This window comes from Chenopodium quinoa, unplaced genomic scaffold (genome assembly GCF_001683475.1).
Source record: "Chenopodium quinoa cultivar QQ74 unplaced genomic scaffold, ASM168347v1, whole genome shotgun sequence".
In the NCBI taxonomy this organism is placed as follows: domain Eukaryota; kingdom Viridiplantae; phylum Streptophyta; class Magnoliopsida; order Caryophyllales; family Amaranthaceae; genus Chenopodium; species Chenopodium quinoa.
In genome coordinates, this window is record NW_018742738.1 from 9,437,871 (window position 1) to 9,452,289 (window position 14,419).

Consider the following 14,419-nt stretch of genomic DNA (forward strand, 5'->3'; position numbering starts at 1 on the left):
CACCCCCCCCCCCTCTCTCTCTCTCTCTCTCTCTCTCTCTCTCTCTCTCTCTCTCTCTCTCTTTCCCATAAAGAGTTCCTTGTGTTTGTAGATGTTTCCTTAATCCAGGCTTCCTTGTCAGACTAGAAGCCTTGTGGAGAATGGGTATGTACTGCTGTACATGGATGGCAGACACAGATCAGATGCACCTCAGCAGCAAAGGCTGAAGATGACGCTATGAAACGGCACCACAATTTCGGACAGTTATCATGTTTATTGATGAATATCCAGGTCTCTCATAACTGGAGAGTTCTGTCAATGTATAAGTCCATGTCCAAGTTAGTAATTCCTTCAAACAAAAAACAACCAAAAAAAAAAAGGTCCACGTTTGTAATTGGATAGATTTGTTTGAATATCAATTTAGGCATTTTATATGTTAGCAAAATATCTTTATCGAAAGAGACTATGCTAGATTGTCAGACCACTTGGAGAAGTTTGGTTGGAGAATTAAGGTTGGCCTAGTGATTGGAGGCCCTCCTTCCACCCCTATAAGAGAAGATCGATACTCACCCCAAGCAAGTGGGATCCCTAATTTTTCCCCTAAGGGACTTCTTTCCCAAAACAAAAGAGGGAAAAAAAAAACTTGGAGAAGGTTGAACAAAGAAGAACTCAATAAATTGAAATAAAAATAAACAATCATGAGACAAAAATAGGTAAGCATGCCAGAGAGGGAGCTAAATTACAGAAATGTACAAATCAGTGATGCTATTACTGATTATCAAAGGCTCTACAACATGAAGGCCTCTCCATGACCCATTGTTTGATGAGATATGTGGAATTAGTTGCTAGGACACAAAACAAAGCCAAAAATAATTTCCCAAGAAGTAAACTAACAATCATTAAATGCACAGCAACATCAACTTAGAATTTCATGTGATAGGAAACTTAAGTTACAATGTTCCCAATTACCTTAATTTGAGTCCTTTCATACAAGTCATCCAATAAGAAATATAGTTTTGCAGCACTTTAACGGAAGGATTAATCCAGATCCTCAATACTTGTGAACTCATTGGAATCGTCATCAGAATAATCAAAGTCATCATCAGAGTCATTGAAGTCATCATCTTCTTCATCATCTTCCTCATCACCAGAATCTGTATTAATCATCGAGAGACCCTGCAACACAAGCAAAATATCGTAGATGAAGAATGTGAACTTATTATAAGACACTAACTAACCCACTTACCCCACTTTACTACCCCAATCTCACCCTCCTGGCTTCTGTGAAAGCCCCAAATATATGGAAGTAATATACACAAAGTCACTCAAAGCGGAGAGGTAAAATGTCTCACATGGCTGATTTCTGAGTCTGAACCAAATTCAACATTAAAGCTGGAGGCCTTTCCATCTTCTGTAGATTTACTATCACCCTGTAGTTTAATAAGGGATTAGTCTAAAAATTTATATAACTATAAACATAGCTGAATTTAGAAGACCTATAACTGTCACAAAAAATACAATATTGAATTTGATAATCTTAAAATGAGTTCTTCAAAAGCTTTGAATAGCTATATATGTAACCCATCTATCTTTTCCACCCGATCAAGTTCCAATAAGAAACAAGTCTAAAATTATAATTGAGAACCAATTTTGTTCCTTAGAAGTAAAGCAGATAAACATAAAAGTATTTAGTAGTAACTCAAAAGCGTGTATATAGAAAATCTTTTAAACTACTTGCAACAAAGCACATTGATAATCATCAAATTGAAGCATTGACAATAAATTTTTAAATATCTTAGATAAATTGCTGTTTAAAATTAGTTTTCATACATTTTGTTTCAAAATAAAACAAATCGATACAAAATAGTTAAATTAAATTAAACAAAATTGTTTTAACAGAATCAAAATAGATTGAAAAGTAAATGAAAATGATTAAAATTTAAGACCATCTCTAATGGTGAGACTCAACTTTGAGTATTGAAATACAAAATGAGTTGTTTTTTACCTCTAATGGTGACACCCAACCCACTTCTCAATTTAGCAACTCATGTGAAGTCTAATTTATCAATGGTCCACCAAATCATATTTTAAGGTTTTTTAGAAAAAAAATAAAATTAAAACTTACATACAAGTAAATTACAAAACATATTATAATATTGATAAGGGCCCACACTTTTTGTCAAATGAGACTCAAAGTTGAGTATCTAAACTTAGCAACTTTATTTTGGAGTTGCTAAGTTTAGATACCAACTTATTGGTATCCTTTGCGAAAATTACTCTCTCTAGTCTCTCTCCTAAAAAAACTCACTCAAGTCTCACCATTAGAGATGGTCTAAGAGGTTTGTTATCAGTCTCGAAGTTCCAAAATAACAAAATGACCATTAACAAAACAAGAAATGGATAAAGTAAGAGAGATGGAGTACAAGATGAGTAGGAGTAAGAAAAAAGTAGGAGATAATCAGTTTTACATAAATAATAATATTGCTTACTATATGCTGCACAGAAAACTTTAAGTGGGCATTTGGTTGTGGTCTTCATCAAAGGGTAAGAGAATCACAAGACTTTTTTTCCTTAGCTGTTGGTTAAGTCAAATTCCTCACCCCTAATTTCCTCTACAATGATTCACCATTCCCACCCCCACCCCCACCCCTCGCATGAAAGTTTTCCAATCTCATTGCCCCTAGCTATCGACACTTTGTACACCCCAGCCACCCACAACCTTTGAGATCACCTGTTGCCGAACCTACCACCCCAAGGTCTCCACTCTCCAACCACCACAAACTTAAGCTGTCACCTCTCAACCCCATTACCCCGACTACTAGCACCACCACTGAGTTGACTTACCAATCCAAATCACCACCAATTGGTCACCAAACAGAATTCCTCAAAGAAAACCACCCACTTACCTCAACAAAACCCACCAACAGCCACACAAACCACCACCATCATCAATTCACCACTACCAAAAAGCAAGCGAGAAGAAAAAGGATTTTGAGAGTAAAATGGGGGAAAAAAACACTACATTCGTATAGATAATTATGGATTTAGATGGTTAATTATACCATAAAAACTCTAGATCTTTTGTTTTAATGACTGAATTAGATCTCTAAATCCAGTGAGCAATATAAGTGAGGACGATAACATACTGCCAATGTTGAAGGAGGTCCTCGTTGACATGATAAAGAGGGAGGTAGGCAGTGAGAAAAAGAAGATGGAGTTTATGATGAGAGAAGAGAGAAGGAAAAGATAGGATGATGGTGACTAATGATTTGGTGAGGTTAGTGGTGACTGGTGAGTAAAGGAAGAAGAAAGAATGGTTGATTAGTTATATTTTTATTTCTACAATCAAACAACATATGATATCAAATGAAACATCTTTAACTTTCCATTTTCCTTCTATCCCTTTCCTAAACTCTCTCCCTTTCCCTTTCAAAAAATACCTGCCTAAATGTTAACATTTATACAAAAGATCAATAATCTATAAATTAGTGTTCAGACTTTTCGATTTCTTAAACAACAATTATAACAGTATTTTTTAATGTTATGAAAAATGAGCCTGCAAGAAAACAACATTTGGTTTTTTACAAAATAAATAAATAGAAGGCGCTGTTTTGTGTTGATAAGACATTTGGTTTAATGATGGCATATTAGTAGTTTACAAAAATCTAAAATAGGAGCAAAAAGTCGATAACTTATGACCTCATGCTTATAGTTAATAAAGTTTATTACTACTTACACTGTTTTTCATCTGTTCTATGCTACTCTCCAATTCAGATATGTGCTGACTAAGGGCCTGCAAAATTTCATTACCACATGAAACAGAAAATTAATCATAAATTTTCTGCAGAAATTACAATTTTTAGGAAGAAAAAACTGAAACATATGGATCAAACCTCATGCCGCTGCATTGCAATTGCACGTTTAAATGCTTTTGCTTTTGTCAACAAATTTCTTGGCCTCAAGCTAACAGGCCTCTGATAATTCTTTCCACGGTAATATATGATAGCATAACCTTTTGGCACCCGTTCTATAGCGACCAATATGCCACCACTTTCATACTCCAATAGTCTAGCTGTTTCCTCTACGAAGGCAAGGGTCTTCTGTTTGGTGATTAGCTTGACTAGTTCTCTATGTTTCCAATGCAAATGCATATTTTGAATTACACCATCAAAAATACCACGGATACCTACGCAATAATCACAACATATGACGAAAGCAATTTTTCCATGAAATACAGACTACATCTGATATTTGCTGATGGCTTGACAGCAAACAAGACATCTTATGTATAAAATAAGGATTTCTCACCAAGAGGCAAGTATGCTTTCATGCTTAAGCCAATCCTGCGAAAAGTAAACCTTTCCTCATCAGTGATTGTTTCCAGGTCATCAGACGGACCAACAGGTACCATTGATGCTTCTATTTTTGCTAACAACGTCTCTGCTCTGAGCTTTTTTGACTGGGCCTGGTCATGCGTAGAAAATTAGAAAAAACACCAATATATATTGTTCTTAAAATAAAGTAATTTAACCTTCAATATTGACGGAACATGTTTGTGCTGAGAGAGCCACACAGTGCATTAACTTAAATCGAATCAATACAACAACCCCAAGGCTTTAATCAACTTAGCTAGTTAGTGTCAACAATATTGTTAGTGTTATTGTTGTTATCATCGCCTTCACCATTGTTGTAATAGTTGTTTTTCTACTATAAATATTACAATTCATCATCACCTATGAAGCATGGAAATATTAGGAGACTTGTTTTTTTGGGATCCGGAGACCAGATGAAATGCACATGAAAAGTCTACAAAACGGGTAGGCAAGTATACAAATGATTCATTGTCTAACGTCAAAATAATCTCTACACCGAAGCATTTTGAAACACAGTTGTGCCAACAAGGGGTTATTAGAGGGAAGGGAAAGTGAAACCCAAGAAACTTCACACGAGATTTCTCTATCTCTTCTCCACTCACTATATCCACCTTTCAATGCTGACTTGTTGATTGTCACCATCAATAGCTTCTGATAGCCACCAAGGAGTCATATCACATATGGGCTGATTGCTCAAGATGAGTGCAAGGGGGTTGTCTTGACCAGAAGAGGGGGAGAGGAAGATGTGAGTGATCACATCATCACATGTGACAGATTAATGAGATTTTAAGTCTTATGGCCTTGACTTATTACTTAGACTTGTATAATTTAATGCACATAAAATCAGATGATTTCTTTTAGCTTTATTACTATGCACTTAAAAACATTATGTATACTTCCTCCGTTCTTTTATTATTGCACCATAGAGGTTGGGTACACTTTTTTTGGTAGTGGGAAACAGGAAGAGAGAGATGGGTAAAAGTACAAAATTATCCATGTGATGTAAATATAAACTAAAGAATGAAATGTTAAAAGTAGGGGAATATTGGGTATTTTTAGTGTGAACACAAATATTTTATTTCCTAAAATGGTTATGGCGCAATTTTTGTGAAACTTCATTAAAAGGCAAGTTGTGCAATATTTAAAAAATAGAGAAAATATCATTTATTACAAAAATAAATAAATAAAATTGAATCGGTACTGATTATTGAAAGTAGCATTTTTTAAAAAAAAATTTATTTACAAGAAAAGGATGATAAAAATTGATCAAAAATATTTTCAATTTTTTTTGAGGGAAAAATATTTTTAAATTATTAACTACAGCTTTGCAGTTACTAATTTTGAGAAATCAGGTTTTCTCATTCTACATCTCATTTCCAATCCTGTGCTACATTTTGGCTGATTCATTAGGGAAGGAAGGTCACAATAACTTATAGAAGCCAAAACAAAGTATGCACTTTTTCACTTAAGTTCTATATGCTATTCAACTGTTCAAAAAGTTGCTGGCTTTTCAAAACCAAAAGACTATGAACAAGAACGATCTACAAATGGAACCCTACAGAATGAATATCATAGACCTGTGCCGTTATATATCAATAGTATCTAACACAACATCAAAATGGACTTTCAGTACCAACACACAATACACGATCAGTGAGCACCAACAATTTTATTACAATAAGAACGCATAGGAGCGAAGAATAAAACTCGAGCTCATAATTAAACCAACCGGTGCAAGATTAGGCAAGCACTCTTGATTACCAATAGAAGCCCAAACACTTTAAATTGAAATAGAGGTGGGTGAATAAATTGATCACAATTTATTGAGCTATTAATCACACTCCACTAAAAAAGGACCATGAAAAGAATGATATAAGGCTTTTAGATGCAATTACATGTGCAATACTCTGAAGCAAACACATTTGGTTTAGGGAAAATGGCCTTGGAAGAGTTGGAACTCCAAATAAATTTGTATAAAGTTAATATTACTTGATAATTGACTTGTCTACACTCTAGATTTGAATCAAATAAAATGAGCTATGAGCAATCCGTCCTGCTGCACCACAACAGACCACAAAAAGGTGCAAGGAATCGATGACTAAAGGCAACATGACAAAGAACTAGTAAAGTAGGGAGGAATATCAACACACATGATATCCTCTCATATCTTCACACAATATTCAGACCTTGTACTCATATCAAACTAATATGATATTATATCTTAAATCAATGTCATCCTTTAATTGCACCAAATTAACACTGATCTGGCCCTTTTTCTATGTCAGAAAAGAAAAGCGCTTTAAAATTAAAAAATTATATTCCCTAACATCTCGTACAAACATCTCCTATACATAAAGTTTTTATACGTAGAACACTTACTCAACGACACGGAGTAAACCCATTACAATGCCCACTTTACAATTTGAATTTCAAAAGATGACATGTTTCTAAGATGAAGGGATAAATATCTTCAATGAGAAGCAAAACTGACACTAAATGCGACTTGCACAAAGATCACGGAGTTCATGTTTCTTAGACAGCTAATATGATATGTGCCAAAATTTGATTTATCACATCTTTTGCAGTCCAGCTTCTAATTATGCAGTCTAGTCAGCCTTATAATAAGATCAGCATGCTTACCAGAGCTAATTTATGCTCAACTCGCTTGACCTCTTTCACACTTTTAGCAGTGGAAGCTTCTTCTATCATCTTTTCTCGTTCTTCAGCTGATATTTCTCTGCCCCATCTGGCTTGGGCTTCATAGAACTCAGCTAGTGTACCAGCAGGGGCATCTTCAGCTTCATAAGTTGTAGGTGCCACATATGAACCAATTCGTGCAGTTTCTTCAGCATCTTGGATCTTTTTTGTGAGTTCCTGTCTTTCCAAAACAGCAGCAGCCACACTACGTGGAAGGAAATCTTTTCCACGATATATAACAATAAAATACTTGTTTCGCAGCAGCAAGGTGCCTCCCGTGAGTGCCTGTAGCAAGACCAATTAGCCAATAAACCAATGAACTGTGAATTAAGACAGGTTAAACTTCATTAATGGAAGAAATTAGGGAAGAAGAAGATACTATTGATTAGTAAACTGAGTTACAGAAATTAAGAGTGATAATTCAACTTTCAAGAGGTGGATTCTATTCTATTTTAGCTTAAATAAGCTAACCCAACATACTCGATCAACATTCAACTCACCAATTCCTTCCTAATCTTCTCTTATTCATAATATTACATCTTGAAAAACCGCCCATATCTTTCTCTACAAGACACTACTAGTTGAATTATATTGCACTACCCAATATACCCCTTTCCCTAACATTAGTTTATTGCACAATGATGCAGGAATGAAGAGTATATGAAAAGAGAACCTAATATCAAAGGGCAGTTAATACGTATAAACATTACTACCCAGCATCACAGCCTTGTAAGAGGTGTTATGAGCCAACCTTCAGCCAAATAGGTTATTTTCACTGTTTTTGAGAGCTTTATTTTACTGTCCATGGCAACAAAAATAATGTTCCAGAACTGAAGATTAAAAGTTCTCTCAGGGAAACTGAGAAAGATCACTGCCATCTAGAACTGGCCAATGCTTTAAACACGTTTAAGCAAATATGTTCCATCTGAAACCAACCCAACTTTAGTCTAGTCCCATAAAATATAGGGGCAAACTGCAAACCAGTTCATAACAAAATCAATATAGCAAAGGGATTGTGTGGGAAATTACGAGGCAACAATTAGCAGCAAGTGATTTTCGTTCTTTCACACTAATTTAGCAAAGTCCATCAATTCTATTGTACTACTGCAGCAAAGACTTGTGCTTTAAATATTTTAGCTGAAGGTGGAGGATAACCAAATTCAATGATCGCACTAAAGGGAAAAAAGATAGCTAAAGTAACGTAGAAGAACACCACTGCTAATCAACATATCAGTATTGAGGTGCTTTCAATGATTATGACATTATGTTAATCGATTTTTTCTTCAGCCCCTACCTTCTACTAATGGTTTGTATTTTGCTGCATACTTGCACTACATATCCATCATGATGCTCTTCAATTATAAATTTGATTAGTCAGACTTATAAATCCATTCCCTTGGTGTTCTTCCATCACAGTGATGTACTGAGCAGCTTCCTTAGGTCTTTCCCAAAGTTCCCTTTTGTGATAAAAAAAAAAAATCTAATCAAGACACAACATTATTACTATTAAACAAGCAACTTTACAAGGAAATATACCATTTCAATTAGAAAAGAAAATTCTTTCTCATTGTGCTCCCAAGTTTCAATAGCATCAACTTTCTCACATTCTGACACAATTACTAGAACAGACACCGAAACCAGCAACTTTACAAGGAAACAGACATGTTATGCTTTGGTATCATTCTTCAGTGCTTCCAGTCTTGCTATGGAAACAGATAGCTCAAGCTGCTCAATTGTTAGGATATACTCTGCGAAAACAGCACCTTTCCGGGATACACTGAGCCCATTTGAATGTATTGGCCGCTTACAATCTTGAACCCTCAAATCAAGTAGTGGTCAAGAAGTTGGGTTCAGTGAAGAGTATCATATTTTGGTGGTCAGAAGGTAGTTAATCCAGGAATTATCCCAAATGCTCTTGGAACTAGCCTCCCTTCACAAGAGAAGCTAACAAAAAAGTGTGAAAAGGTTTATGCAAGCCACCAAGTTGAAAGTGATCCAAATCCGGAATTGGAACAAGCCCCTACTTCAAGCTGTGTTCAGGAATGTCAAGACCAGGCCTCTCATCAGGTGGTCTAGATAAAGAATCTTCAAATCAGTTTAAGAATAACCTTAATTCTCCTTCTACTAAAGAAGGCAATGAAAACAATCATCTTGTGGAGCCTAAATATCGGTTTCAAAACCGTAAAAGGTAGAGCTCCTTTCTTAGAGAATCTCAACAAAGGATTATCTTCTGATGAAACAAGGAAAGACTATCAAGTGTTTCAACTCCAGGTCAGGAACCTACTTCCAAGTCAGAGTTATTCCATCATCGAAGAATGGCTCAGCTAACAAGAGTGATGAAGTCAGTGAGGTGGAAGAAGTTAAGGCTCAACAAGAAGCAAAGCCTACAGATGAAGCCAAGGCTCAAGATGTAACTGAGTTTCAATTGGCATCCACCATACAGAAGAAGCTGACCCAGCATCTACTTTGTGCTTCTAAGAGAAGGACTCAAAAGACTAGCTCAAATGTCAAGACCCGACATACAACAAGATGCCACACGAGAAGATGTTCAACCCATCACATAGGTGATCGCTCATTCCCTTCTAACCATGGTTTAAAGTGCAGGTACCAAGCTGATGAAAAAAGGAAGTACGTTACTCCCCCCTCAATGGATCTCTACAATCATCCAAGGAAGAAGCAACTTCAAGAATCCAAGATTGTGTTAGTGCTATTAGCTCTCAATGTTGTAATGTTAGTTATAATAATAAGTGCCTTTGTATTAGTGTTAAGACGACCCAAAGCCTAGTACCTAACGCCAGGAATAAGGAGTAGTCATGTACTGTTTTTATTTTATTTATTTTTTATCTTGTACATCCTGCTGCCAAAAAAAATAAAAAATAAATACAAAATTAAAAAATTAAAAAAAAAAAATGTTAAATGTACAGAAACTTAAATATCCTAGATCCATCCAATTTAACGCATCCTTGCACTTTACAGCTAAACCTAGGCATTCATACAATAATTATCACAACTGCACCCAAAATTGCTGCTATTTAGTTCTCACCCTTGCCAATAGAATAAAAGAAACAGCATGGTATCTTTGTGGTTTGTCATTGTCCAAGATCAAAGGAATACCATTAGCAATTTTTTATCATATGCCCTTTAATGACAATAAGTTTACTAAGATTTAGAAGTCCATATAACTAATGCACAAAAATATTTGAAATCATACATTGTAAAAGGTCAATCTTTAAGTAAATAATATCATCACAGAAGTATATGTTTAAGCACTGATCACTTCAAATTGTCTCATAGGAAGTATAATTCTTTTTCAGCAAGGAAGAAAAATCAGTAAAAACAAGTACATAGCTGTAGAAGAATTGGAACAATAAACAGACACATAATTGCACAGAACAAACTCGCTGAAATGACAATTAATAGAAGAAAAGGCAAATAACGACTATGTAAGAGATGAGAAAGAAAAGTGCCTTCAACTCCTCTGACATCAGCTCATTGTTAGTGTTCTGAATTCCTCGTTTTACAGCAATCTTTGCAACTAAACTCTTTTCCCAAAGCTTAATTATAGCAGCTGCCAAGCCCTGATGATGTCTATTTCTACCTTCACATTCCAGAATAATATTGACGTCATACTATGGAAGAGATATTAATAAGCACTAAAGAAGGGATAATCCATACCAAGAGCAAAATGACAAGGAAGTGACTTGGCCAGTTTTCGTAAAGTGGTCAACTCAGCATTAGTCACTGCCAACCGCATCCCAGTTGGGAGTAACCTCAATGGTGGCTTGAAACCAGGAACTGTTTGAGGAAGCAAATCACCATCAACCGGAAGAATTCCAGTACCCCACCAATCAACAAATCGAGGCCCCAAACAATCAAGAAGATCATTATATTCAACTTCCTCAGCTGTCAGATTCCTAGATTGTTCCAGAGCTTTTACTTGTGGTGAAATAGTTTCTAATGATGCACCAGCATCATTCCCATTATTTACTGCAGCTATATTTACAGATGATGTATCTGGATTTAATTTAGGTAGGGGGCCTTCATAGTTCTTTCCACGGTAAACCACCATAACACTTCCCGATCTCCATATGACTAAACCCCCAGTTCGGTGCTGTTCAAGAAAAAATAGTTAATTTGAATTAAACAACTTTCCTGCCATAAACAAGTAAATGCACCACCAATACTTAGTTTTCAGCAGCATATTTTTAAGAAAAACGATTTTCTATTGCAAATTATGGACATGATTAGATTAAACCAACATCTTTTGTATCTAGAAACTCTGAACAGTCCAACTTAGTATAAAGGCCAAATAAGAACTGTTATTTTTATATGTCTTGTGCATTCTAGGATTACAATGAGTCAATGGCCACCATTTATTTTGAAACTATGTTTCAACACCATAGACTTACAGCAAACAATACCAACAACCTTAAACTGGAAGATACATGTGTATAGCAAGCAGGTTCAGTACACATGCAGTATTGAACACACAAGCGCCTATGTATTAAGTGTATAAGATAAAGCAACCAAGTTCAGTACAAATGCAGTATTGAACACACAAGTGCCTAGGCGATAAAAGGTATCTCTTGAGAATGTAAGCAAGCAAGTTCAGTACACATGCAGTATTGAACACACAAGTGCCTAGGCGATAAACCTGCCAACCTCTTCCTTCTGTTACTGCTTAATACAAAGTTCGAGGATTATAACAATATGCTCTGTAGTTAACAGTGTTAAACAAGCATGTGCAACAAGCATACATGATAAAAATGAATCGTGAGACAAATAAGCAACTTCCACTCTCTTAGTTTGAGTTCTCAGGCCATCCCAACCCTCGCTTAACCCCAAAAACCATCAATTACACTGACTAGGAAAGAATGAAGCTAATTAGTCACAGTATCTGTTATCATTATTTATGTGAAGCAAACATAATCAACAAATGCTCAAAATCAGGAGTCCGCGAATAACATGCATTGTCATCATCTGAATCAAACAAGCACAAATTACTAAAGCACTATATTTTAAGCTGACAGTTCAATATACCTCTACAAGAATATGGGCAGTCTTCATATCATGAGCTAAATCTTCATGAAATCTCAACCTAACCAACTCCTTTTTTTTCCATTTTGTATGAATCTTCTCCAACACAGCCTGAGTAAGTCCAGCTTTAGGCACATTAACTTTATCCCTCAATACCATCCCTTGCCCTCTCAATCTCTTCAACTCCGATTCCTCAATCGTCAAATCAGCCAATGTATTCCCTCTAACAACCCGTTTCGCCTTCTTTTCACTTGTTCTCACCTCCCTAACCACACCCACATCCTCCTCCTCCCCCTCCTCCCTCTCCCAAGGCAACAACCCATAATCACTCCTCTTCTCTTCTTCAACCAACATAGTATCATTCCTAATCCAATCCCTCTTCAACAAATCCCCCAATTTCTCCTCCTCCCTAAAACCCTCCTCATCCAAATCACTCATATCCTCATCATCTGATTCCAAACCCAAACTCCTCAACCTATTTACAATCCTCTCAATTGCACTCTTCCCTTTATTCTCCACAATTCTACTCCCTTTACTAGAATTACCAAAGTCAGCATCATTTTGAACAGTTGAAGGGTCAATTGAAGGCCATTTCTTGATCCAAGGAGCTGAATTAGGGGTTTTAGAAGGGTTTTGGGAAGAATTTGAATGTGGGTTTTTGTGGGTTTGTGTAGTTTTGAGAGAAGAAAAGGTAATTGGGATAGAAAAACAATGTTTAGGAGATTTGAAGATTGAAGAAGGGGAAGAAGAAGAGTGTGAGCAGGTGAAAGGGAGGGTATTGCGCAATGGTAATTCAGATAACTTAGCTGTTGTAAATGCCATTCTTTTGTGGATGTACATTTGAAGTTGAGTTATACAAGAGATAGTATTAGTAGTAGAGGTTTCATCATACAAAACAAGTACTTCGAAGAAGGAAGCAGAGGAATATGGCGGTTTCAAGTTTGAGGAAGAAGATGATAAGATTGTTGGGTAATTTAGCAACGAAACATCTTTTAACAAATTGGGCTGGCCTTTTATATAATATATATTCATGAAATTTGTCGGAACCTTTTAAATGCCTCATTTTGTAAAAAAAAAATCCTTTTAAAGCATTCTTTGTTAAAAATACCCACTACGATCACTTTTTTTTGTTGAATGAAACCTAGGCCCTCTTTTTCGGCATTGACTAACGCTTTTAGGCGTTGACTCACTTCTTTTACTACTTGCTGCCACTTGTTTTGATAATTGCACTCCCCCTATTACATATTCCCTTTATTTTCTCTCCAATGTATTTCCACTCTATTCTCTCTCTCATTTTCTCTATGAATGCTCTGCAACACTATCACATCAAATTGGGTTTTTCTATCTCTCTCTCAACTCGCCATAAATACTTCAACAATAACTTGAGGTAAGTATTAAGTAATTAGTTTTATACTTGAAATTCGCCCAAAAAAATTGGGGTTTTTTTGTAGACAAGCAAACGAACTCATTTGACGAAGGAAGACAGCGCTTGGACGCAAAACAATGTTTCCCCAATTACGTAGTGAAGTACAAACCCAACTATATTCTTCATTTGCTCAATTTGCGTATAAATTGTTAGGTTTTATCACCAAAAATTGACATAAAACAAACATAATTAACCTAATTGTTGTTGGTTGTTTGATGATTTTGAGTTGTGAAGGGTTAAATAATACATGCAAATTGGTTTGCATTGCTGAAAATTTTGTTTGGAATTGTGAAATTGTTGCCCTAGTGTTGAATTTCTGGAAATTTGTTTTTGTTAGTGAAAGAATGAGGGAAAAACGTAAATGTGGGCTGCAAATAGGAAAAGAAGTGAGTCAACGCCTGAAAGTGTTAGTCAATGCCGGAAAAGAGGGCTTAGGTTTCATTCAACAAAAAAAGTGATCGTGGTGGTTTTTTTAACAAAGAATGCTTTAAAAGGTTTTTTCTTGCAAAATGAGGCATTTAAAAGGTTTTTTCTGACAAATTTTCCATATATATATATATATATATATATATATATATATATATATATATATATATGTTACTCCCTCCGTCCCCGAAAGAACGACCCATTTGGGTTAATTTCGCGAGTATTAAGAAAGTTAAATAAAAAGAAGTAAAAGTATATTGGAAACATAAATTTACATGAGGTTTGTAAAAAAGTAGAGGGAGAGAGTAATAAAAGTACATAGAGAAACAAAATTTTATATGGGGAAGCTAATTTTGCACAAATATTATTCCAAATTGGTGGGGATTTTAATGCAAATGGGTCATTCTTTTTAGGACTAAAATTAGGCCAAATGGGTTGTTCTTTCGGGGACAGAGGTAGTAGAAGATAATGTGAATGTCAA

At 35.6% G+C, this 14,419-nt stretch overlaps 1 protein-coding gene across 4 annotated transcripts in view; it reads right to left on the reverse strand.

Annotated features, from left to right (window-relative positions):
- The window catches only part of LOC110724212 (CRM-domain containing factor CFM3, chloroplastic/mitochondrial-like), a 13,912-nt gene extending 657 nt beyond the window's left edge, over positions 1-13,255 (reverse strand). For 2 of the 4 annotated variants that reach the window (XR_002511904.1, XR_002511905.1), the window contains exons 1-9: positions 12,090-13,255; positions 10,725-11,160; positions 10,517-10,647; positions 6,993-7,334; positions 4,288-4,444; positions 3,873-4,165; positions 3,716-3,772; positions 1,332-1,409; positions 949-1,155 (exon numbers count right to left, since the gene is read on the reverse strand). Coding sequence is in view for 1 of the 4 variants with exons in the window: in XM_021903623.1 (XP_021759315.1) it covers positions 1,018-1,155; positions 1,332-1,409; positions 3,716-3,772; positions 3,873-4,165; positions 4,288-4,444; positions 6,993-7,334; positions 10,517-10,647; positions 10,725-11,160; positions 12,090-13,118 (2,661 nt within the window). In the remaining 3 variants the exon portion in view is untranslated. Of the gene's footprint in view, positions 1-26; positions 292-718; positions 1,156-1,331; positions 1,410-3,715; positions 3,773-3,872; positions 4,166-4,287; positions 4,445-6,992; positions 7,335-10,516; positions 10,648-10,724; positions 11,161-12,089 lie in introns of those variants that run through there. The other 2 variants (XR_002511903.1, XM_021903623.1) reach the window with 2 other exon arrangements.
- Positions 13,256-14,419: the final 1,164 nt, after the last annotated feature.